We start from the raw sequence: 27407 nt of genomic DNA, 5'->3' as shown, positions 1-27407 counted from the left end.
CAGCTTATAAGCCAAGCACAAATGACATACAAGAACAGCATAGCATCTCCATGCTCTATTAATTGACCACACTTTCTAATAGTGAGTGCAAGCTGGAGAGTGCCAGCAGGATTGCAGACAAAGTAGGGCAACTGAAAGAAACAAAAGTGACATTATCAGCATGCTCAAGCGAAATCTTGTGCATTGGGGGGGGCGTGCCTAAGGGTGTGTGAGGAACCAAGACAGGACCTTAAGGGTTCTAGGCAGAGCCTAGCAGAATCTTGAGTTTAGTGGCTTTTCAGGCCGGCTAACTGACAAAAATGTTTCAGCTGGTCAGGTCAGTAAAATAATAGTGGGCTAATCCTACTTTAAGGCATTTTCACATGCAGTTTGTTATGGTGGTGAACTCATTTATTTATTTATCTTGGCTCAAAAGACAAGCATGGTGATACAATCGTAAGAGTGGTTTCTCATGGTGATGTTGAAAACACTTCATGAAACCCATGAAGTGGGTTCAATTATACTGTGCAAAAATAATATTGTTCATTTTTAACAACTCCTCACGTGACCAGCTCCCCATGATAATATTCTGAACGTAATTCCAAAAAAGAAGAAGAAAAAGGTTTGCCAGGAGAATAGTCACGAATGCTGACAATGAACAAAATGCAAATATTTAAGCATGGCTGGCATTATGCTGGATTTAGTATTGTCTTTGATCTCTATTATTCAAGAAATTTCTTCCTTAGTTGACTATATATTCAACTAACACCATTCTTTTAAGTCAGAATATGCAATATGTAAATGAAGTTTAAGACAGAAGCTCAAAGCTATTATTGTCTGGACAAAACTCTATAACCTTATTATTTGTTTTTTAATTGGACCAGTCTCCTAAAGTGAAATAACATGTGAGAATATTAGCTTTAGCCTTTGATATAGAGTATCCTGAGCACATATAATCACCATAGCTATTAGGAGATGAACCTCCATACTATTATAAAGGGATAAAAAGTATTAACATGGTGAATCTAATTAACAAATCTCTGCTAATTAAGTTTTGTCGATCTATTTTTCCCTGGCATATGGAGAGGTGCTTTGGCATAACCAAGCACATCAGTCTAATTCCACAATATGAGTGACAAGCTTGGGGAAGAATGCTTCTTCAATCTGCTCTTTGAAATTAGTAATTATTAAATTAGCATTTTAATTCTTTACTTTTGTATTATAGTTTGCACTTTGGTAATAGAAGCATTTCCATCTTTGTATGTTTATTCTGTTCAGTTATTTAAACATAAATCTTCTTCCATCTGGGGGGGGGGGGGATGAGCAAAACAAAGACTAGGTCTTTTTTCCCCCAAGTGTCAGATTAACTATACAGAATTGTTGTAGGAAAGGCAAATGAAGATTTAGTAATCTGACTGATTAATATTGTTTTTTATGTTATTTGTGTTATCCCATTAATGGCAGGAATGGATTCTAGTATTAAAAGAATTAAACTACTGATAGGTATAAGCAATTTAGCAGCATGAACAACCACTGATAAATCTGAATCTTTTCATTGCTGCTAATTAACTCACTTAAGTGGTAGCATAAATTATTATTGATATACGCACTCATTAAAGCTGAAACAGTTTAAAATACCTTGAGCCGTACAATGGATGTAACATCTATGATCTATATCTACATTGGAACGATTCCAGTGAATTTACTCACTCTTACAGTGTGGGTCTTCAGGTTACTTATTAGAGAAAAAATGTCAAGCCAATTCACAAGGGGAGGTTCACTGCTAAATGACTGAAAATTCAAGTGATGTCTTGCAATGAGTGGCACAGTTATAGATCAAGCACTGCAGATGTAGTGTTGATATCACCTCAAAATATAATACTTTCCAGTAGGAAAAATTCATCTGAAAGCCATTGAGAGGTGTGATAGGTAAGAACAAAGGAAGTGGAACCGTTAGTTTATCTGGCCCAGCCCACTCACTGACAGTGGCTCTCCAAGGACTCAGTCAACAGCCTTTCCCAGCCTTTCTAGTTCAGATTCTTCTGAAACTAGAGATGCTATAGGTTTAACCTGGGACCATATGTATGTCAGGAGTTCAGCCTACACTCAAGTAGGACCCTGGCAGAAACACATGCCCAACTGGCATGTTCTCTCCCTCCTGGTCGATCGTTCAGGAGCTTCAAAAGCTTTCTTCTGCCCGAACATCACAGTGACCAATGCCAACAGACATTGACACACTTAGGGATCCGCAGAGTTTGCACAGTTGCGTAAAAGACTTCAGCAACTCAGCATTTTGGCTAATCTACTTTATTTACATATAAACACATATGGAGCACTGCAACATGGCTCCCTCTCTCTCTAGCATCAGACAGCAAAGAGAAAAAAGAACAGAGGACAATAGTCCCACTTCATGGAACACAATAACACAAACATCCTGTCTCTGTCACTTCCCACTCTGTGAATTCAAAACATATACCGTCATGTGAAAGACAATAATCCCATGACTGCAATCATGATCCAGGAATTCTAACACCGTATGGGCTATACCACTGAACTACAGGTCTGTCCCTTTCTGGCATAGATTTTGTGTCGTAATTTGAAAAGTTCAAGAAATGTGTTTTGATGCAGAGCTGTGTGCTGATGGCCTCTCAACATTCTGCATCACATTTCTGGGAAGAGAAGGAGGGACTATTACACTAAATTTCACCTAAGGGCAAAAAACCCCCTCTACAACAGTTTCTTGGGAGTGGGGCTAAATATTAGCAGAGGCTGTAGCAAGACTTCTTACACACACACACACAATGTTTTGCCGCTATTGGAAGTTAACAGCAGAAACCCTGTGCCACCATTTTGCATCTTCCACACTGCATATGAACAAAAGAAGAGTCTCTTGGATCAGACGAATGGCCCACCTAGTCACAGCAGCCAACCTGACACCTGTGAAAAGCCTGCAAGCAGGATATGAATGCAATATCACTCTCTGCACTTGTGATTTCCAACAACAGTTATTCAGAGGTACACTGCCTCTCTCAGTGGAGATAAAACATAGCCATCATGGCAAGGATTCAACCATGTTTTACTCAGAGCTGACCCACTGAAATTAATGAACATAACTAAGTTAGGTCCGTTATTTTCTGTACATCTACTCTTAACATAGTTGAATAATGCCCAGGCTGGATCTAGACACACCAATGAAGGACTTCAGTCAAATGCATTGTAAACTCATACAAGGAAATCCAGTAGGGAAAGATGGGACTCTACAGCGCCATCTGGTGTCACAGTGTTGTATCGCACATACAACACATATAAAATGTTTTTTTTCTTTATCAACCTAGCTGAGTCCCCAGTGTCATTTCAGGGCATTGGGCAGGGGGTGACTGTCACAAAAGAATGTTGGGTCATTTTTGAAGAAAATTCTACAAAGTGGCCTTTTTATGTATGGGGGAAGGGGGAAAGAAAAAAAAATCAGATAAAGTTATATTTTAAAGTGGCTGTGCTGTAAGTAACTGCCTTAGCACCAATGACAATAGCCACTCTAACTAGTGGGCATAACTCATAGTGTAGCCAAGGACATTTTTTCCCTACTAAAACTAACACAAATTTTCATTATTCCTGGAGGTTTTTGTAGCAGAGATATGGAACTATTTTTCTATTACTATTGTCATTAGGAATAACTAAATGTGCTGGATTGGCTACTTATGACATGTTTTTTAAAATGCACTCAGCCACTGAGACAATGGACTCCCTTCTTAACCCATGTTTCCCTCTGAATTATTTTTCAAATGTATTATTTATTAAAATCCCACTCTGTATGTAGCACCCTGAAAAACTAGTGGTACATTGAAACCCCTCTGCATCTCCTGGAGGCAATCCAGCACAAGACTGATAAACACGGCACAGGTGAGTAATCAATCATAATTGATATTCCCTGTTTGAGAAGTGAAGCCAATGTTTACCACAGCTGGGTAATATATGTGCCACAGAGTGTAATATAGAATTATTTCATCTTAAAAATAAATCCCTTAAAACAACAACACAGTGGACTGGCATAGCCTTTGTCAACCATCCCACATGGAGCAAGTTGGAGAAGACGTTCGACACAGATCTGAGACAATCTAATTGTGCTTTTAGAGTTAATGACATAATTAAGATCTGTCCTAAGTACTTAGCACTGCAAGGGAAAGAAAAGGAACCCAACCTTGAACTATACAATAGCCGAGTACAAATTGTACATTTTCAGTGTAGGAGCATCTGCCATGTTGAGTGGCCTCCTTTTAGAAATACGGTACATTGCCCTCTGCTTTGTGTTTTTGGCATATGCTAAAGACTTTCCTGTTCACCCAAGCATTCCCCGGATTGCTGACATTGTTTAGTGCACTTGGTTTCTCACTGTGGAGATTAGACAGTGTGCAGTACGACTGCATTTTATTGTATTGCTTTCTGTTTTTATTATTCATCGTACGGTATTATCATTTGCACACCGTTTCAGTAATCTAAACTGATCAGCAATACATACATGTTTCTAAATATAGGCAAATATATTTCTGAACTTGTAGGTGTCTAATTTTATCTCCTGTCTTTAAAATGTGCCTCTGATGCAAACAGCAAGGGCTCCGATAGCAGCATTTTAAGAAACTGCTCACATGAATTTTGGGAATTACAAAACAATTCTCATTCTGAGAAACCCTCAGACCATGAACACACAAAGTAAGCTGTACACCAAGGATGGGAATACTTTTTTTCACCTCAAGGGCCCCATTTCTTCCTGGACATCCTTTTCTGGGGCCACATCATGCTGTGGTGAGCAAGACCAGAAGCAACAGATGTGATTCTTTTTACAGCAATTACATTCTAGCCATAAAAAGTATATGCACACACCTCTACCATCCTCTGTCCTTGCTAACAAGAGGCACCATCATAAATCAGTGACACATTCTAGCCAGGCAAAAACACTTAGAGTGCAGAGCAGGGACAGTAAGATTTGTGTGGGCTGGGAGACACATATCCTGAGGAAAATATCATGGTACCCTCCAACTACGTAGGCCGGGGGGGGTCACCTTTAGCCTGAAGGCCTGAGGTTCCCCATCCCTTCTTTAAAATGTGATTGGCTATTTGGGTGGTTGAGGAAGATACCAGATTCTGCCCCACCACTCCCCTTTGGTGTCCAAAAAGCTAGTCTTAGCTTCTTTTATTTTAAGTGATTCTTGTTTGCTCCATTGGATCAGCAAAAAGAGAGTACTGAGAAAGTCAATCTCATTAGCAGTTGTCTGATAATTAAGTTTTAGAAATCTGTGGGGTGTTGCTTTGTTTTTGTTTTGTTTTTTTGCCAAGCATATGGAGGTGTTTTGCATCCTGTAATACATTAGATTGATGGTAATAAAAACAGTTCACCCCAAACACCACAACCCAGGATTGCTGAACACACACGTACAGAAAATGTGCACTGAGTTGTGTTTGAGTAACTGACCATTTTTAGAGTCAAATAAGATGTGATAGAGGAGGTATGTGATCAAATCAACACAGGTCTTTTTCTTTGGTTAAAAGCACCCCAGAGAACTTTAGCTTTGGTCAAGAATATGTTGCAGTTCTGCATGATGAGAGGTGGGCTGAAATTTGTCAGATACCTGTTTCAGATCTGTTTCAGGAGTCACGATTCAACCCACAAAACCACTTAGGAAATGAAGGGGCTTACAATTGCTTTATTTGTTGTTATGTGATTTCTTATTCACCCTTCACCATAAGGTTCCATAGTAGGTTGCAACAATGTAAAAATACAATATTGAGATCAGTAAAAATACCATATTTTCCCATGTATAAGACTATATTTCCCCCAATTTTTTTAAGGATAGAATTGGGGGTTGTCTTATACATGGAATGTTTAAAATTTCATTTCTTAATTTTGGACTAAAAAAATAGGGGTCGTCTTATACATGGGGGTGTCTTATAGACGGAAAAATATGGTAAGTTGCAATGTGAAAAATGGGATGTCTCTATCCTAAAGTGTCCCTATCAAGTAGGAAAAACGGCAGAGTTCTTGTGTTGCAACTGCACCACCAAAGCAAATGTTGCTGTTGTTCTTTGCTTTGTTAATGCAAGAAAGAAGAAGAAATAGGGCGAGGTAAGAATCTTCCCTGCAACAAATAACTTCACACACCCTTAATTATTTTGCCCCTCTGCTTTAACTTCGTTTGGGTGATTTAAGCAAAATGCCCCATATGCACACAGATAGGACAAGCTGCTGAAGGAAAACAAAAGGATACCAGCCTAGACAGGGCTGGCCCACCCATAAGGCAACATGATGTTACCACCTCAAACAGTAGGATGCACAGGGGAAGCCAATATGATCTCCAAGAATGCATCACCTGCTGCAGCTGCTCTGCCTCTCTGACTTTACAGCTTGATACTTTACTTCTAGATAACACCACAGCCAAATTCAACTCTAAAACTCTGGCTTTCGTCCTTCTTGAGACCCACCCATTTGCTGTCTTGCACAGAGCCCCCTTAATCCTCAGTTCTCTTAATGACGCATTACCAAGGCAACTCCTGGACTCAGGGGTTCAGGAAGCTAGCCTGGCTTGATTAGCTTTTAACAATAGCTGGATCCAGAGATTATAGAAGTCTGGCACCCACAAACTCATAACACAATGTTGAAGGAGTGTCTCCACCCCCATCGTTTTACCCAGACACTGAGGTCCAGCGCCGAGGGCCTTCTGGCAGTTTCCTCCCTGTGAGAAGCCAAGTTACAGGGAACCAGGCAGAGGGCCTTCTTAGTAGTAGCACCCACCAGATGTCAAAGAGAACAACAACTACCAGACTTTTAGAAGACATCTGAAGGCAGCCCTGTTTAGGGAAGCTTTTAATGTTTGATGGATCACTGCATTTTAGTATTTTGTTGGAAGCTGCCTAGAGTGGCTGGGGAAGCCCAGCCAGATTGGCGGGGTATAAATATATGATGATGATGATGATGATGATGATGATGATGATGATGAATATTTAGCTAATTTGAATAAGCTTCACCAAATTTCTCCAAGTGGCATTGATCACACAGTTCCAATTTACACAACAAATCGGCATTCAAGGCAATAGTTCTGCACAAATGAAACAACATTAGGGGTTTCAAGGGAAGTTAGAGGCATTTCTGTAAGATCTTTAGCATTTTCTCAGAGGCAATTTTGCAGAAGTTAACGTACAACAATGAATCACTCACCATATTGTTGGTGGCTCAGAACCTTCTATTTCCAGGTAATCGTATTTCTCTTCCATCTGAAAATCTGTAAAAATGAGTGAAATGGTGTCCCCAGGCTCTGCCACAATGGTCCACGTGCACTCTGCATTATTGTGGTATTCATTAGGGAAATTTGGGCTAGAAACAATGCCACTGGATCCTCTCATTGTCCCTCCACATGCATCCTCCGCTGTTGAAAAGAATAAAAAGGAGGCAAAAGTTAGAAGACAGTAATTCATAGCAGGTGTTTCATGCTAAACTAAATGCATGGGTAAGATAGATATCAATCATTTTGCAGAATTTGGCAGTACAGTGGTACCTCAGGTTACATATGCTTCAGGTTACATACGCTTCAGGTTACAGACTCTGCTAACCCAGAAATAGTGCTTCAGGTTAAGAACTCTGCTTCAGGATAAGAACAGAAATCGTGCTCTGGCGGCGTGGCAGCAGCAGGAGGCCCCATTAGCTAAAGTGGTGCTTCAGGTTAAGAACAGTTTCAGGTTAAGACCAGACCTCCGGAACGAATTAAGTACTTAATCCGAGGTACCACTGTATAGGAGTGTTGGGGCAGAGTATCAGCTTGCCAGCACAAAGGATATCAGAGTTTTGTTGGTATTTTTGTGTGAATGGGGCAGTAACTTGCTGCAACCTACCCAAATTGCCATCAATTTCATTCTGAAAACAGCAACTCAGCCACTGCCCAAGGGTATCAAGATCAGCTCTTGATTTTCTCCATTCCTAAGACTGACAAAACATTCCCTCACCCTTTTAGGCTGTCGGGTGGTTTGGCTTTTGTCAGGCATTTGGCTTATTGGGAACCCAAGTTGCAATGGCCTGCTCTTGTAATTTTTATTACAATAGAAATTAGGTCAGCCTTCATTTGCCAGCCCCATCCTCACCTGAGTAATATTATACTCTGATCTACTAGTGTTCTGATGAATAGTTTACGGTTATTATCTTGAATGTCGTGTCCCTTGTACTCATGCTTTTTACTACGGAGCCATTTTAATAAAGGAGAAAATTTTTCAACACGGCACATATTTCAAAGGATGGCTCTATAAAGTGCTTCTTTCTGAGAAACATGTTCTGCATTATAATACATTCAAGGATGAGACTCCAGACTACACTCAGCTCTTTATTGTATGACCCTTGGGGTCCCAGTTCTGAAAAGTAAATCTAGGAAAAGATTTAAAATATGAAAATAATTGCATTGCTGTTGTTGGGGCCCCGTGATTTATATCCACAGTGTGAAATGCTGGGAGCGCAAGCCTCTCTAAATGTCACGTTTTCTGCACATCAGAACTCCAAATCCCAAGCCACATGTGCCTTGATGGGGAGAGGAGGAGATGCATAAAGAAATTTCTGAATGAGGATTTAGACAAATTCATTGAGGTGAAGGCTATTGATGGCTACTAGCCATGATGGCTGTGCTCTGCCACCGGAGGCAGTAATGCTTCTGAATACCAGTTGCTGGAAACCAACGGACGGGAGAGTGTTCTTGTGCTCAATTCCTGCTTGCTGGTTTCCCACAGACTTCTGGCTGGCCATTGCGAGGAAAAAATGGTGGACTAGATGAGCCATTGGGATGCGGGTGGTGCTGTGGGTTAAACTACAGAGCCTAGGACTTGATGATCAGAAGGTCGGTGGTTTGAATCCCCGTGACGGGGCGAGCTCCCGTTGCTTGGTCCCTGCTCCTGCCCACCTAGCAGTTTGAAAGCACATCAAAGTGCAAGTGGATCAATAGGTACCGCTCTGGCGGGAAGGTAAACAGCATTTCCGTGCACTACTCTGGTTCACCAGAAGCGGCTTAGTCATGCTGGCCACATGACCCGGAAGCTGTACACCAGCTCCCTTGGCCAATAAAGCGAGATGAGTGCCACAACCCCAGAGTCGGTCACGACTGGACCTAATGGTCAGGGGTCCTTTTACCTTTACCTTAGATCAGTGTTTCCCAACCGGTGTTCCGCGGCACACTACTGTGCCGTCAGACATTGGCTGGTGTGCCGTGGGAGGGAGGCGGGCGAGTCGGGCGGTGAGAGGCGGCGGCGGCGAGGATCCGCGTCGAGCCGGGGGCGGCTCCGCGGTGGTGGTGCCGAGCGGCGGGGCAGCGCGTGCAAAAGGGAGGAGCGCGAGACAGCGGAGGAGGAGGAGGCCGGCATGTCCGGGCAGCAGCAGCAACAACAGCAGCAGCAACTCCCGGCGACGGCTCCTCAAGCCCCGCCGCCGCCCCCTCCTCCGCCCGCTATCGCCGCCACCACCACAACAGCCGCCGCCGCCTCAGTTGCCGCCGTCCCTCAGTCCCTCGCTCTGCTGCCTCCTCCCACCCCCAAAGCTTGGAGGTTCCCCGGCAAGGGGGAGGGAAAAAACTTTCACTTTCGTGCGTCCCTCCCGGCGTGACGCTGCGCGCTGACGTCACGGGGCGGGGCTTTAATGGTGGTGTGCCGTGAGATTTTTTTTCAGTAAACAGGTGTGCCGTTGCCCAAAAAAGTTTGGGAAACACTGCCTTAGATGAGCCATTGGCCTGCTCCAGCAAGCTCTTCTGATATTCTCATGTTGTTATGATATCTGAGCACTCTTATTTATCCATTACATTTCTAGTCTCACCACTCCCAAAGGCCCGTGGTAAATTATGAAGTGCAGGAGATTATCATAATACCCCCATAGTCATGCCAGGAAGGGGAATCCATAGCCTCACATAGCAGCAGCAGTACATAGTCGAATACCCAATTTATTAGGACCAGGATATCAGGAATCCTGGTATGGGGTTTTGTAATGATAACTTGAGAGATAATGACTACACTAAGGTAATCTAATTTAAATCCAGGTCTCTTCATCTAGTTCAAAACAATGGCTCTAAGAACAGCAAACACAGTAAACTAAACTATTAATGCCAGTTTTAAGATTGGGGAAAAAATATGTGAGCAAAGAACATTGTAAAATCTAGTATTTGATGTGGTTCATGCTGTATTAGTTCATCTCATAAGAGACTTTGCACATGACACGAATGCAAAAAGAAAGAGGACAGCAAAATTTCAGCAGCACACTGCTTGTCTTCTTAATCCCATAATGGTTAGGCATTACTGTTAAAGAAGCCCTAGCTTTTATCTTAAGATAAAGTGTCTCTTATGACAAAATACGTTCAAGATTCCAGTCTCCTTTCACTTCTCTGTGAGCATAATTAGTCAGAGAATTTAAAATTCCGCCTTCCAGAATGTGATTTCCGATTATCACTTTCTCCCAGAAGCTACAAATATGACTTGACCTATTCAGGATAGACTTTCAGCCAAATTACAGTGATTGCTTGGTCAGCTCTTTATTTTTCCTCTTCTGCCAAAAATGTATCTGCCAAAGTTCCACTTTATAGAATCATAGAATTGTAGAGTTGGAAGAGACCCTGAGGAACATCTACTCCATCCCCCGGAAATGCTGGAATCTCAACTAAAGCATCCATGACAGCTGGCCACCCAACCTCTGCTTGAAAACCTCCAATGAAGGTTCACTGCCTTCGGAGGGAGTCTGTTCCACTGTTGAACAACTTTTACCACCTTGCCATCTTCTGATGTTTAGTCAGAATCACCTTTATTATAACTAGAAACAATTGGTTCAGGTCCTACTCTCTGGAGCAGAAGAAAACAAGCATGCTTCATCATCCATGTGACCACCCTTTAGATATTTGAAGATGGCTATCATATCTCCTCTCAGTCTCCTCTTTCCCGTACTAAACATACTCAACTCCCTCAACTGTTCCTCATAAGGCTTGGTTTCCAGACCTTGATCGTCATGGTTGCTCTCCTCTACACACTTCCCAGCTTGTCGATATCCTTAATTTGTGTAATTGAGTCCCTCCTGCAAGCCCCTCTACCCTCTTGCCTGTCCTGTCCATTGATGGAAGTCTACTTACTTCTTCAGGTTTCCCAACAGGCAGAAGAATGTAAATATATGTGTTCCCTCTTTAAGACAGAACAGTGCAAATTACCCCTTAGTTTACTTTAGTCTGATCGTGAACAGTTTAATTTATGACTTCTAATTTGCAATCAGCACACTAAACTTTGGCCTGGTTAATTTAAAAGGTGAACACAAGAGCACCACCTTTAAATTATTGTATATAAAAATCACATTTGCTTTCTTTAAAATATAGATTGATTAAGTCATGTATGCCCTCTGCTTAACCGTTGTAATGATTTATCACTACAAATTGGATTTGGTGAGTAATGATAAACTATAATTTATTGCACCGGTTGTAAAGGGCACATAAAGCAATTTGGGTCGGGCAAAACATTTCTCAAAAATGAAAACAGTCCCCCCCCCCCCCAAAAAAAAACCACAAATTCCCAGTCTTTGTGAGTTAACTTACCCTTCACATTCCCTTCATGCTGGCTACTAACAATAACTCTGTTCAAAGCTCTCTGCATACAAAATGGTGGAATTCTTTACCATACTGACAGTATGGAAATGAGTGCAATACATCAGGTTTTGGAAGGGGAAGAGACCCCATTACCTGAATGAAAGAATGAGGGCAACTGAAGATTGGATGGCTAGGACACTAATCAGAAACACAAGGATGGGGGAATGGGTGTTCCACCAACTAGTCTAGGGAATGGAATAAATTCATACTATGTCCAGAAACTGCTGGTAGAAACATCTTGTTTTCATTTTGCCTTTGTGCTGACCTTAACAGCCCAGTGGTGTACAGCCCAGTGAACATAGATTAGCTATAAGCAGCACAACAGCACCCATTTAGTACTTACTATCAGGGTTGTTTATGGTGGATTTACGCACCCTTTCTGCATATGACTATGGAAAAAGTGAGAAGTTACTGATCCATATTAATGATTCTAAGCAAAAAGAAGAGGAGAAGAAGAAGAGTTTGGATTTGATATCCCGCTTTATCACTACCCAAAGGAGTCTCAAAGCAGCTAACATTCTCCTTTCCCTTCCTCCCCTACAACAAACACACTGTGATGTGAGTGGGGCTGAGAGACTTCAAAGAAGTGTGACTGGCCCAAGGTCACCCAGCAGCTGCATGTGGAGGAGCGGAGACGCGAACCCGGTTCCCCAGATTATGAGTCTACTGTTCTTAACCACTATACCACACTGGTGCTCAAAGCGGGAAGTGGCAGTTCTTCTGGATAAAAGTAGCAGTTATTTCAGGCTAACCAAGGCAAAGTGTGGTCCTCTGCACATTACATAGAGGACTGTCATATTTTCTTCAGTGATCAGGTGAAGAACCTAAGACCACCTTCCAAATAATTCCCTTGTTCACATTTCCTGTCAACTAATCGGCAAGCATCAGACCCCAGCAGATAGTTACTTTCCATCCTCCAATGTGTTCTCCCAGTGCCAGGTACTTAACTGTTGACTTGAGCAGTTAGCACATGCAGCATGAATACCTGTCTCCTTTAGTGATAGAGACTGCAGCAGTGAAGCAATCTGGGAGCCTTATAGCCAACAGCACCATGGTGGGGTTAGATTATGATGATTCCCAGGTTGCCATTCCCTGCTTTGTCCAGTGGTTAAGAAGGCAATAGGAAATCTGTGCCCTGGGCCCTGAATTGAGCTGTTTGGCATTCCTCAGCCAGGTCCTCTATTTCATCAATCTGGTAGCTTCACAGAAAGGCTTTATCGATCCCATTTCTCATCACATGCCAGCTGCTTATGTGGATCTTCTCTTCCCAACACCCCTAAATGAACGCACCCTCAGCTCTTCATACATCTCTTTATGGCAAAATCTACAGATCCAAACCCAGACTAAACGAAGGTGAACTTTACACTTGCAGAAGAAAGGCCGGCATTTTCAGTCTTGCTTTTGGAGTTTGTTTCCTTGTGTTCCTTTCCTCCCCCCAGGTGAAGTCATTTCATATTGATAAATGCAAAGCCTCAAAACTGCAATGCAGCAGGTTTACATGTCTATTTTAGTACCTTGAAAAAATGGATTAAAAATGGATCCTCTGGTTGCTGTGAAAAGGCTTTAATTACACCTATCATGATTGATCGTCTTTTCCGTTTTCAAAATGCCACACACAAACAGGGTAATCATCTGTTTACAAAAAAATAATAATTCCAAAAAATACATTTTGTTAACTAGTGCAAGTAATACCTTAACTCATTTTAAGATATGGGCCTTATGCCATCTGTGTGAGAGAGAGGGTGGGATGGGAGTAGGGGAAGGTGTTCAAGAGAGAAGGAAGGAAGAAGGGCAAATGTTCAGGTACACTAAGAATTGCATTTATGCATCTGTTTTGTGCAACAAAGGTTGATTGCATAACTTGGATATATAAATCCAGAAATATAAAATGTATGACCAACCAATTAGGCTTCACCTATATGCTGCTGACCTGGCTCTCAGTGATAAACATTCTTTTCCCTTCCCACTTGGTTGTCCAGCACCCATATACTATCAACTCACTGGCTATTGTTCAAAGTTACCTTTCAATTGGAAATCTGTACTCAAGGCAACTTGGAACAATATTTAAAAACACATTAGCACAATTCAACACATGGCGCTTTGAAATTATCTAAGACTTATAAAGGGATACCCTTTTACGTTTGTTGAAGCTCAAACAACAAAGAGTCTTGAAGTAATTTGAAGTGAGAAAGGGGAGGAAAGAGAGAGGGAGGAAAGAAGGGATGGCAGAGAGCAGGCCAGAGGAAATAAAAGTTGGGGGCAAAGAGAAAGGGGGTGCCCCTGACCATCGGCTTCACTGCAAGTGGACCCTAACATATAAAGCCTGACAGAATGTGGCCCTCAGCAGATTCCCCACCTTGGCTAAGAGAATGAGGGAAAACATGTATGAGATGATACCTCTCAAGATATATAGGAATATAGGGACTCCTGACCGTTAGGTCCAGTCGCGAATGACTCTGGGGTTGCGGTGCTCATCTCACTTTAGTGGCTGAGGGAGCCGGCGTACAACTTCTGGGTCATGTGGCCAGCATGACTAAGCCACTTATGGTGAACCAGAGCAGCACACGGAAACGCCGTTTATCTTCCCACTGGAGTAGTACCTATTTATCTACTTGCACTGCATGCTTTCGAACTGCTAGGTTGGCAGATGCAGGGACCGAGCAATGGGAGCTCACCCCGTCGCAGGGGTTTGAACCGCCGACCTTCTGATCGGCAAGCCCTAGGCTCTGTGGTTTAACCCACAGTGCCACCCAGATCCCAATATATAGGAATATAACCAGCAGCAATAGAGAAATGGTGCAGAACATTTCCCCAAAGAAACTGCAGTTAAAAACAATTCCCAGGTCAATAAAGCCATTTTTGCAGCATGGCTAAAATGGAGCTACAGAATTCTATCAGGGTCCCTTGAAGAATCTGTTCCAGGTCCATGATGACATGGAAAATATGTAATGGTATTAAATGGGAAATAAGCTTCCCCACCCCCCTGCTAAATGATTAGCTGTAGTAAAACCTATCAACACATTTCACAGTGTAGCTGTTCTTGTGTCCTGGCCTGCAGTATAGCTGCCCAGGCTGCAGCACTGCCTTATAGGAAAGGCACATGGTAACCAATGGCTACTGGCTTTAACTGAAAGCAGTCTAGGATAAGTAATCCAAGTTCAAGAAGTTTGCTATAATTTTTGTTATTAGATCATCCATACTTTGTAGTCAACATCAAACTTTGGCTTTCAGTGTTACAGATTTATAGAATTTCAGCAAAAGAGTTGTTTCAGTGCCTGAGAACTTGCAATATCAATACTGACCTAGAATCATCTATCATATGCACAGGGGTGATCTGTGGTTCTGTAAATTTCCAGCACATGAAAATAAGCAGAAGGCACGCAAAAAGACATCCAAAAGAAATCATATTATTTTGGTTGTCAAGCGAGGTCACGTTGCATGAAATGGCAATTTCTGTGGGATGCAGTACTGATTGCACAATGGGGAAACAGAACAAGGAGGCTGGCTGCCACCTGGACTATTGTTACCACAACTAGGGAATAAAAGCTTTAGGAACATAACGCTGAGTCTTTAAATCTCATAGAAGAATAGAGCGTGGAGAAGTGTTCTTGGCGTAATGACACAGAACGATTAAGAATGAAGAAATTCACGAGCTAGCAAGCTAGAAAGATTAACTGACAGTCAAATTAAGCATCTTGCATCTGGAATGGCAAGTGGCATCACAGGAAGTTGTTACATTAGAGACTTAAGGGTTTTAATAAGAAAACTCATTGCCCAATTGAGGTTGGGACTTAGCCTAGTGATCTGCTGAGGACTGTGCAATCTCAGATCTCAGAACCCTTTTCAGCACTGAAGGAAATTCAAACAGATCCTGCAATTGGCAGGCAGTGAAAAATCCTTTGGAATAACAAGACCTTTTATGAATACAACTCATTGAAGTTCCCCACTCAGTTGTGGACCAAACTCCTGTTACAGATGAATCAGAGAAAGATATTGTTATATTCTGTAGACTTATCTGCAACTCCAGAAATATAATTTTTGTCTTCAGAAATGATATTCATGTATATTTTCTACATTGCTTCATTGAAAACATCACCATAAACTCAGTGGTAGAGAAAAGCTTTGCATGCAAAAATTCCAGTGTTCACTTTACAGCATCTCCAGCTAAGGCAAGAGTGGAGAACCTACAGACATCCTGATGTTGCTGGACTACAAGTTCAGTCATCCCTGACCAATTGGCTGATCTGAGCTGGAGTCCAAGAATACCTGGAGGTCCACAGTAGCGATGGGTGAATCTGTCAATTTCAGTTTCTCTCTCAATTCCTAATTTTTCCAAATCTTAAACCTGGTTTTCCACATGTACACATCAGTTTTCTTTTTCTTTTTTTTTAAGTCATCCTGGAAATTCATTAGCATTTTAGTGCAAATGTATCTTAGTACACACATTTTTGTATGCATCTTTTCCTAATATACACATTTTTGCAAAGCATTTCCCACTAATATAATGCATTTTTTGTAGATTATTTTCTCTAATATGTGGACAACAACAACAAATGTTTATTCGGCTATTACGCCCATCATGAAGCACAACACAACAAAACAAATCAAATAAAACAGCGGACTCATACAAACCACAAGTAGTATAACAAGGTTCACAACTCACAAGGACGGATATTAGCCATTCATAAAAAAGTTTAAGATTAAGATTAAAAAATTTTGGCACTACACTAAAAACAATATCTGAGGTGATTATAGAAAATTCTTGTGACTATCAATAATCAGCTAACATTCCGTTCCGTCTCTTGTGCGAGAGGACGGCTGTTAGGAATTTAGCAACCTGTAGGGTAATATAAGGATCCACATCTTGAAGTACCCAGGCAAGCTGTAGGTCTACTGGTTTGTCAGCCATAGGCTGGATTATGGGGTTTAGAATACTAGCATGGGCTGAACTGTACAAAGGGCAGATAAACATAACATGATGTAGAGATTCAGATGTTTTCATTTCACAAGCACACATTGAAGGGACTTGGCCCTTAGTGATTACTATTTGCATGTTGCCCAAGCATATGCATTCTTGTACCTGGCTGGAGAATTGCATTGCAAAATTCAGATTATTATTATTATTTCTTACAAGAGTCAGACAAGTACAAATTTCGAAGGATGGTGACATTGAGGTTTGTGTGCTGTTTTGCTAAGTGCAAGTTCACTAAGTTTGCTTTCAAATGGAAACTGAATTGGATTTCTCCCCCATTCCTAGTCTACAGATTCTTCACACCTGGGCTAAGAGATCTGGTATCAGGTGATGAAATAGCTGGCTGCTGCAAGTCACAACAGATAGTAATGGAATAGGTATTTCAGTAGCCTAAATTGGTATGGGATAGGTATTTCAATAGCCTAAATTGGTATATGTTGCCTCCATAGCCTTTTTCCCCTTACCTGAGGTCAGTGGGTTGTATGCATGATCCTGTTTTTTGTTAATATTTTGTCACTAAGGTTAAAACATCTTCTGGGGTGGGTGGGAATGCTGAATGTGCCAAACCTGGAATTTCTGCACCTGTTATAATCTTAGCTTAAATGTCAAAAATTGGAAATTTGATATAGTAACCAATTTGAAACATTGGGAATACTGAATCAACATGCATAGTATAGCTCATTTTGTGTCTTTAAAAAAGTGATTTTAAAATAAATGTCACAATCAGAGAAGCTCTAAAGTAGTATCTTCTGAAATGGCAGAATAATATTTGCCTGTTTTCTTACCTACTGGAGGCAGCTGTGACTTTAATCAGTTCATTTGTCTTCATCTGTTGTGTTAGTTTTTCAGTCTGTGAGCTGAAATGTTAACTCTGCAATGTAAAATCTTTGTAGGTAGCAGAGACAACTATTTTAATGTGGACACAAGCAGTTTATCACCAGCATTCCATTATACAATGTGTTGTTGTGTAGCATATATTTATGTCTCCACAGGAATCTCTTCCTTTCCAAGAAATCAACTTTATACAACAATCTAGTCTCATCTCTCCTTTAGCACTTACATTTTCAATGCATTTAGATGAATGGGTGTGCCTTTCCCCCATGTTTTAAAAGGGCACATTCACTGCAGATGGCATGTAAACACCATTGCAAATACAATCATAAAACGAACTATCATATTGCAGGTTCATTCGAATTGAATGGATAATTCGTATGCTTTTTTTTAAATGACCATACAATGTAAACCTACATTTTCTCTGGGGCTTAGTTTACCTAATACCTAAAGAAGTTATTAAATCCACAGGGTTATCAGGACGAAATTATTCTTTAAATTGTCACTGATAGTGTTTTACAGCTGGGATGTTCTGGGTATTTCATAACCCTGTTTGGAACACTTAGTAGTTGTAACCAGCCTAGAAAAATGACTGGTGCATGGAACAAAAATATTTGTAATACGAAAAGATACATAATCAAACTGTTTTAGGGAAACCTTGGTCATCTGCATTTTGCTGGTGGGTAGTGGTAGCTTTGAGAACACTATCCAACCACCTCGTCCTCTGTCGTCCCCTTCTCCTTGTGCCCTCCATCTTTCCCAGCATCAGGGTCTTTTCCAGGGAGTCTTCTCTTCTCATGAGGTGGCCAAAGTATTGGAGCCTCAGCTTCAGGATCTGTCCTTCCAGGGAGCACTCAGTGCTGATTTTCCTTCAGAATGGATAGGTTTGATCTTCTTGCAGTCCATGGGACTCTCAAGAGTCTCCTCCAGCACCATAATTCAAAAGCATCAATTCTTCGACGATCAGCCTTCTTTGTGGTCCAGCTCTCACTTCCATACATAACTACTGGGAAAAATATCCTGACTTCCCACCAGCAACCAGCATGAGTTTGACCAAACTGCGGGAGGCAGTGGAAGACAAGGAGTGCCTGGCGTGCTCTGATCCATGGGGTCACAAAGAGTCGGACACGACTAAATGACTAAACAACAACAACAAAGTCAGGATATTACCACTCCACACATGCAGGTGTGTATTACAACGTGTGCTAAAATTGTCCTCTTTATCTACTCATACTATTTCCCTTGCCTTCTTTCTGTATGAGACCAAGACTTTGCTGCCTGCAATGGAGACCAAATGGTGCTCCCACTACACACACTGGGCTTAGCACTTCAGAACACAGCTGATGTTTCCATGTTCAGCAGCAACCCAGACTTGCAGTTGAATTGTATGCCAACACTTATGCCAGGTGTGGTATCCTCCACCAACCTTGAAGGCAGCAGGGTAGCTGAGGAAGTGCAGGGTTGGCTGTATGGCAAACACCTGTCATCCTTGCCTCTGCTGTGTAACCCCCGTCGCTGTTGCTTGAGGCAGCTGGCTCATTATGCATAATGGTTGGGCTTGCCCTGCTGATTGCTCTGGTTTTGTCTCCTTCCAATCAATTACTGCTTTGAATGGTTAATTGAAATCAGAAGGGTTTGCACATCACATCTCTGAAGGAGTCCCTGTTCTGGGCTTGTCCCCTCATTAAGAAAATGCAAACAAAATATTCTAGAAGGAGGTGTTACATTCTTTCTGAGGATAAAGGGTTTGTTGACTACCCAGCAGGGGCTTTATTTTAAGAAATAATTCTACAGCAGATGGTCGATTGGCTCAACTCATGAAGGAACATTACAAGGACAAAATGTACACTACCTCAAGAAGTAACTTAATGTCCAAGCTCTTTGATGTGGATACAAATTACACTTGGAGAAGCCAATCCAATTCTGGGACACTGTGAATTGATACAGATTGCTACCTGGAGCTGTATTTTCTCCCTCCCTCTGATCACATCTGTTGAAATAAATTATCATTTTACAACCGCTTTTCAGGCTCAATACCTCAAAACACTTCGGATTGCTCAGGAAGAATTCCTGTAAGGTTGGAAGGGCCTCATCCCAAGGAATCAAGCAGCAGGCACTAGGGTCCTTATTCTGCGCTATGGCAGGGCAGCAGTCAAGCAGAGGGAAATACCAGCTTGACCTCTGCTGTTGTGCAGCAGCACCCAGATAATTGCCTGGGGATATGTACTGTATCTTATTAGCACAGCTGGGATGACTAAAATCTCTGGAGAGCCATTATGACACACTTACATAACTGCTATGTCAGACTTACAACTCTAGAGCAGTGTTTCCCAACCTTGTGCCTCCAGCTGTTTTTGAACTACAACTCCCATCATCCCTGACTAGCAAGACCAGTGGCAAGGGATGATGGGAATTGTAGTCCAAAAACAGCTGGAGGCACAAGGTTGGGAAACACTGCTCTAGAGCAACCTTTGGCAATCTGGTGCCCTCCAGATGTTGCTGGCTGGAGCTGATGTGAGTTTTAGTCCAAAACATCTGGCAGGGCACCTGGTTGATGAAAGCTACTTTAGAAAATCCTATATGGTATTTTGTTTCTGAACTGCTACCTTCTGGAACCATTTTGCCTTGCCTCCTAGTTTTTAGATTACCTAATCTAAAACCCTGTCTTGTGGAACACACCGCCCATTGAAGCTAGACAGGCATTGATATTGTACATGTTTTGTCAGGTGCTAAAATTATCCTATTTCTACCGATCTTCAGAGAAAGATGAGTGAACTTATAGGCAGAATCACTTTTCTTTTGGAAATTTTGCTTTCATCTGTTTTATTTATTTTATTTTTGTTGTTGTACACTGCTATGATATAGTCTCTAAGTCCCCCTGTCCCCCAATAAATAAATTAGAAATATATTACTCCTGCCTCTGGCACTTTGGACTTAACAGCTGCTAACTTTGGCTTTGAACTCTTGCCTGCTGCAGAGTGTCAGCCTTGAACGTAGGAGACCAAGGTTGTAGACTCCACCCAGTCATGAAACTCACAGCATGACCTTGGGCCAGCCACAGTCTCTCAGACTAACCTACCTCACAGGGTTGTTTTGATGATAAAATGGAGGGAAATACTATGCATACCACCTTGAGCTCCTTGGAGGAAAGGTGGGGTATAAATGGAATAATTCATACAATACAATATAATAAGCAGTAAGTGTAAGCAGTCAGAAAATTCTACAACATTATGTATAAATAAATAACGGGCTGCATCCAAATAACTCTTGCTCAGAGCAGACCCACTGGAATTAATTTATGGGTGTGTCTACTCTGAGTAGAGAGTGGGCCTTAGCTGCTACAACCAAAACAATTCAATAATCTGTACTTAGCTGTTAGAAGGTGAGATTCATCTACCTACATGCAGGTATTGATTAGGATTGGCAGTCTGGCTTGAGGTGTAGCTGTGCAAGACGGAAAGCCAGCTCATGCAGGGGTCAATGTGGCTCAAAAGGGAATGGAAGAGGAATAGATCAGATACCTTTCAAAGAGGAGGGTTGGCAGGTTGTATTTACCTTGAGAGTGATGTTTATTCTGTGGACAAGAGGTGTATGAGCAAATGGGGAGTTGATACAGCTGGAAAATGAAATGGCACTAACTTGACAAATGTCAGTCTAAAGGGCAAGCATTGCTTGAGGATCAGCTTATCTTGCTCAGCAGCTCCAGAAGAGTGTGGGCCAACTGGAATATTAGTTCTTTCTCTAGAGACAAAATTGGAGATGGCAGCTAGCCTGCATGTTGGCTTCCTTTTGTCGAATTAAGAGAAATGCTTTGCTTGTTAAAACAGGATTGTCTCAATGGCCAGGGCACTCCCTTGATGTACAGCCAACCAACAAAATCGCAGAATACTGTTTTTTATTGCTATGGACATAATTAGAGAAAGAAATCTCTCTGATAGCTCGATGTCACATAAGAACACTGGGTTTTTGTCTCTGTTCACCACTTTTGGCTGTAAAAGAAACAGTGACCTGGTGAGGCAGGGAAAGGGCTACTGGGAAACAGTATGTTTAACCATTTGGGAAGGGGAAAACAATGAAACGGTCATGTCTGCACCATACATATGCTGCTTTCACAACCATGGCATCCCACAAAGAATCCTGGGGGCTGTAGGCTTTTGGGGGTGCTGAGGGTTGATAAGAGACCCACCCATAGAGTTACAATTCACAGCACCCTTAACAAGCTGCAGTTCCCAGAATTCTCTGTTTGTTGAAGTGCCCTAAGAGTGCTTTAAATGCATGATGTGGGTGTGACAAGCTATATTTGATTTTTAGGCAAGTTCCAATCGCACTGAAGTGCAGAGTACCCAGAAGGATATAAGAAGAGTCCCAACAGATCAGATAAATGCACATTCCCTTTTTGGTGAACCAGATGCCTCTAGCAGTGCTGTGCATGTTCCTTCTCAGCAGGTGGCATTTTGCTATTAGAGCTTTTCCTATTGAAATTTGACACAATAGTCCTTCTACCTGTGATCTATTTCTCATCAGGTTTCTGAAGCCCAGTAACCAACCAGCTTGGGACTACAAGGATGCACGGGAAAGCAAATTTCAAACTCTCCCTAGAGAGCTGCCCAAACCTGTGCCTCTAAAGCAGTGTTAAGATGCATTCAGTTTATTAGCTGAACCCCTGGTTAACCAGGCTGGAAAATAATTATAACTCCCAACCTCAATTGGCTCTGAGTTGGGAGGTTCCCCACCCACCCTTTTCCCTCAATGAGTGTATCACTCTGTTAAGCAAGCTTAATATTTTGTCACAATACTGTGTGGAAATGGCATTGAGCAGTAGGGGAGTGAAATATACTCGGAGTCGGGAGTGGATTTCATGCTCTTTATTCAGCTCATAGTGGTGAGGAGGAATGAAAGTTTCCCCAAAGTATCTGCTTTATATACATTATTTACACAATGGGCTGCACGTGATTGGCTAATTCCGGGATTCTCCTGTAGGCCAATCAGGTTGTGGATTCACTTCCACCTGGAGCTGGATTGGGTGGCTCCTGCGGACCAATCAGACTGCTGCATTGTTCTAGGACCAATCAGACTGCTGCATTCTGAATCCTATTGTTCTAGGACTAATCAGACTGCTGCATTTCGGATCCTATTCAACTCAGTACATAACAGGGAGGCTTAAGGGATCTGAGGGAGGATAAGGTCAAGGCACATCCCTAGCCGGATGGGGCCTAGCCTTGCCTAAACACTTCTCATGGTTGCACAGGGGGATCGTGGATGTTTGATCTGCACCACGCATTGGTCTGACACTGATCAATTCCCCAAGCGCCTTGGGTGTTTTCTAACCATCAGGCAGAATTCCATTTCAACAGCAAGCACTGAGTGGAATGATGATCTTTTCCTTGCCCTACTGCCATGCCAACCCTGCTTACCTGCTCTGTAATCAACGCTGTGGTGTGTTTTCACCCAAGACCATTGTTTAAATGTGTGTTATTCCTGCTGTACCCACAACCTGCCACACAGGTTTTAACCTGCTGCCAATAATATGTTCATGAGGGCACCAAACAGATCTTGTTAGGGAAAGAATTCTACATATGGAGTGTAACAGCTGAAAAGGCTTGCCACCCTCCATAGTTTCCTCAGAGCGGGCACCTTGAGGGCCCAGGTCCATTGGGAGATGTCTTTATTTGAAGCCGATATGGTAGCATAACAAGAATGCCATTGCGTGTCGAGACCCCGCAGCCACCCCCTCGTTGGAAATAACTCACACAAGGACACGGATATTAGGTTTATGTTATTGGGCAAATTTTGGCCACAACTTTATTGAAATTAAAGAATGTGAGTGGTATTGGCTTAGGCATTGATTGGACCTGACTATATCTGACTGCTGCCCATTGTGCAGGAAGTCCCCAGTAAGGGTAAGCCACTGGTAGGGGGAGCCCTGTCGATGCGGACCAACTCAAGCTCCCCCTGGTGTTCCCGTTGGGGTCGTGTCAAGGACTTAGCCCCCCAGCTGGGCTTCAGACTAGAACAACACCCCCGGATTCCTTTAATGGAATGCCCTTAAGCATGGAGGGGCAGGTGATGGCCACACCTCTCCTCCCCCACACAAGGTCAAACAATGCCTAACTGCAACCCTAACAAAGTTGTGACGATTGCTATGAGGTAGGTGAAAACCAAGTGGCCAGTGCCAATTTACTAAGTGGAAAAATTCCTACCAGGCCCCTCGGACAACCAAGACGACCAACCGAAGTCCATAGCAAGGCCATTGCCTAACCTGCAAAATAGGGAGGGGGGTGGGTGATTGAGGAAGCGAGCCAAAGAGGAAGTCCTCTGGTTCGCTCCTCCATTTAAATGGCCCCGGCCATGCCCCCCAGCCAGCGGGTTGGCTGGCCAGGCTCTGACGTGGCCGAGATCCCCCAGGCAATGGGGGACAAGGTCCCCCGCCCCTGGTGGGGAGTGGGTGGCCACGCGGTCCACCGCAACTCCTCCCCACTGGGAAGTGGAGCGGATTTCTCAACCTTAAGCCTTTACAATACAGTGGCCTGCAAGCCTTTCTAACTGACAAGCTACCGTACATACTCCAAATAAATAAGCTAACTAGATGCTCCAAGAAAGTATATGCTTAGTTCTGGGGCTTTAAATACTAAAGTGGGTTAAAATGACAACTAGGGCAGAGTTAATCATAAACTAAAAATATTTTAAAGTAGATTATTCCTTGCAGCAAAGACAAGAAAATAACTAGTCTGGAAGATTGCTACTTCCAAAATACGACAGGCAAACACATAAGAAACCCTGACTGAGCAGCTTCTGCAAATTCCAATGCCCTTAAAGTCAATAAATAGTTAAAATGACAGAACTATGCTAAAATTCAACCTTGCCAAAATAATTTGTGCCCCCTTGGCCTTCTTAAGCTTAAAGGAGCCTGTAATCCACTGGAATTCTTTAAACAACAGCTGAGAAAAAGTCAAAATTAAGATATGGAGGAAGGAACACCCATGGTTATCAGGGCTTATAGGATTAATGGGAAAGGTTCTATCGCTAATGGGGGAGGAGGAAGAGAAGAAACTGTAAAGCTCACTGACTTCCTCGCCAAAGAACAAAATGTAACATCAGGTCAGAAAATTAGAAGCATCTGTATAAAAGGAACATTTTAAAAACAACATATAGTTTTGCAAGTTGCAGACAATTATCACATATTCAGAAGTCAATTCTACATACAGTAAATTGATTCCCAAATAGAACAAATGTATAAATTGCATGCTCCTCAACTGTCCTGATTAAATGGGGACATCCTGTTTTGGGGACTGTGCTCTCAAGAGCACAGTACCCCAAAACATGTATTATGGGTGCCATGGCCCCAAAAGACAGGTGTTCATTTGGCCATGATCTTGCATGGGACATGTGACTCGCACAGGAGCACATCCCAGAAAACGCAATCCTGGTTTTCTGTGGTGACATGTTGGGAGGTATGAAGTCGCTCTTCGGTCCAAAGATTTTTGATATGGTGTGCAATTTTAAATATTTGTTATCAAGGAAGTCAAATCTAAATATCTTTTTTAAAAAAAATGAGGTTTCCACTCATGTAAAACATGACAAATTTAAGGAGAAACAGAAACAGTCTATTTAAGAGTAGCAAAACTTTCCTGAAGGGTTTTGTACATGTTGAACCCATTCTTTTCTTTATTAATAATAAAAAAATCACAATTTCTAACTACAGAAGTATTCTGTCTTGAGAGACAATGGAGTGCACCTCTGGGGGTGAAGTTAAACTGATGCCTTAGCAGCACCTAAGTGACCTTTCAAGGTGTGCAAGCCTAGGCAGTGTGTATGGAGGTCCTGGGCTGCCCACATGACAAGAGCTTTCTCTCCGCCTCACTGATGTAGTGCAAAGGAAAGCAGAACAATATGTTTGGCACTAGCTTGGCTGCAGGAGTTGCCAGAAGGAGGTGTACAGTGGTGCCTCGCAAGACGGAATTAATTCGTTCCGCAAGTTTTTTCGTCTTGCGCTTTTTTTCGTCTTGCGAAGCGCGGTTTCGGAAAAGTTTTGGAAAAGCTTCAAAAATCACCAAAGTCTTCAAAAACCTCAAAAAAGGCTACCACACCGCGTGCTATGAGTTGCTCCTCGAAGTCAAGTCGCAACTGTATTAACGGTGTTAAGAAAAAGGAAACAAACTTGCAAGACGTTTCCGTCTTGCGAAGCAAGCCCATAGGGAAAATCGTCTTGCGAAGCAACTCAAAAAACCAAAAACCCTTTCATCTTGCGAGTTTTTTGTCTTGCGAGGCATTGGTCTTGCGAGGTACCACTGTACAAGACTACAAAAGACTAAAACAATAAACAAGAACTGGTGGTTATCAACCAGAGGTGGACAATCTCGGACCCAGGGGCCAAATGCAGCCCTCCTGGTCTCTCCATGAGAGAGACCATTTGGTCCACCCTTACTTATGATGGCGTCAATATTCATTTTTGTGCTGTACTGTACATGAGAAATGGACTATAGAAGACTATAAATGGACTATAAAAGAACTGTAGGAACCCAAAGACGTGGTAAACAACAGAGAATTCCTTATGCTCTGCTTTCATTTTGCTAGCATAGTTCCAGATGATTTGGAACTCCAGAATCCATGGAAAGAGAGTTTTGGCCAAAGCTTTGAAGTATAAGATCTTTAGAAGAGTATGAGTTAAAGGTCCAACTTGACTTTAGTTTCAATTGGTTAATGGAAGGGAAGTGTCACATTGCTCGAAATTACCAGCTCAGTGTTAGGATACAAAGTGGCATTTCCCTGCATTCTTTATGAGGGAATGCCCCAAACCAGGCAACATTTTGACATTAAAGCTTTTTTTGCTCTGCTTTTCCTATATTTGAAAAGTTTCTGGAAGAAGAAAAGGACAAGAGAGTGCATTTTTTGTTTGTCAATATGCTACCATTGTAGAACGAATTTAAATTTCATTTTATTACAGCTATAAAATGTCTGCCACATAAAGAGCAAGCGAATAAAGTGTGTGTAGTGCCACAAAATATAAAACAATCCCTAGATACTAAATAACATACTGCTATGAAATGCAAGACATAAAACAGAAATCATTTCTCACCTTGCACTGATAGAAGCAGAGAAACAAAGTGGCTTGTGTAGCATTTGTCGAGAGTACTAGCAACCAATAAGGGAAAGGACTTCAAACTATTTGCATATCAACCAGATTCTCAAGATGTTCAATGGATTATATGTGCACCATTTGGGAAACACCCAAGAAGTCCTTGCCAAAGGGTTTCGGGTCTTAAAACAGTTACAATATTGTTTTAACCATTCCTCCCAGCTTTTCTGTTTTCTCAACCTTAGGTTTGCCACATTTATTCACCAGTTCATGATTTTTAAAAATAAAAAGTCCACTCCTTTTTTAAAAAAAGATGTGCATTTTCCATAATATAAACAATTTGTATGCAATACTGCATGCTATTCATTTTTTTTTCACGCAATTTCCCCTAAATAGCATGCCTTTTTATATGTTATAAAGAGACATTTATTCCAACTCTTACAATACTACCACCTGGGGCCGTCCAATGAAGCCAAATCTTGGAAGGTTCAAGGCAGACATTATTATTATTATTCACATGGTGCATAATTAAAGTATGGAATTTGCTACCACAAGATACAGTAATGGCTTTAATAATAACAATAATTTATTATTTATACCCCGCCCATCTGGCTTCAAAAGAGGATCAAACAAATACATGGAGGAGAAGGATATCAATGTCTACTTGGCATGATGGCTGTGTATTATGTCCAGAATCAGAAACAGTATGCTTCTGAATACCAGTTGACTGCAAGGGTAATTCTGACTTTCTGTCCTATGTGTGGTTTTATTTGAGGAATCTGGTTGGCATCTGCAAGAACGTAACACTGGGCTTGATAGCATAGCTGTCAACCGTCCCTTATTTGGCGGGAAAGTCCCTTATCCCAGCACTGTGTCCCGCTGCTGTCCCTTATTTATGATGTCCCTTAAATTTCCTGGG

The 27407-nt window shown here is 42.0% G+C and overlaps 1 protein-coding gene across 3 annotated transcripts in view; it reads right to left on the bottom strand.

Moving 5' to 3' along the window:
- Window positions 1-27407, bottom strand: part of CSMD3 (CUB and Sushi multiple domains 3) — a 601007-nt gene that overhangs the window by 381543 nt on the left and 192057 nt on the right. For all 3 annotated transcript variants that reach the window (XM_028736265.2, XM_028736266.2, XM_028736267.2), the window contains exon 5: window positions 7187-7394. In XM_028736265.2, coding sequence (XP_028592098.2) covers window positions 7187-7394 — 208 coding nt within the window. The remainder of the gene's footprint in view (window positions 1-7186; window positions 7395-27407) is intronic.

This window comes from Podarcis muralis, chromosome 8 (genome assembly GCF_964188315.1).
Source record: "Podarcis muralis chromosome 8, rPodMur119.hap1.1, whole genome shotgun sequence".
In the NCBI taxonomy this organism is placed as follows: Eukaryota; Metazoa; Chordata; class Lepidosauria; order Squamata; family Lacertidae; genus Podarcis; species Podarcis muralis.
Note: the sequence above shows the minus strand (reverse complement) of the source record. Positions and strands in the feature narration are given on the sequence as shown.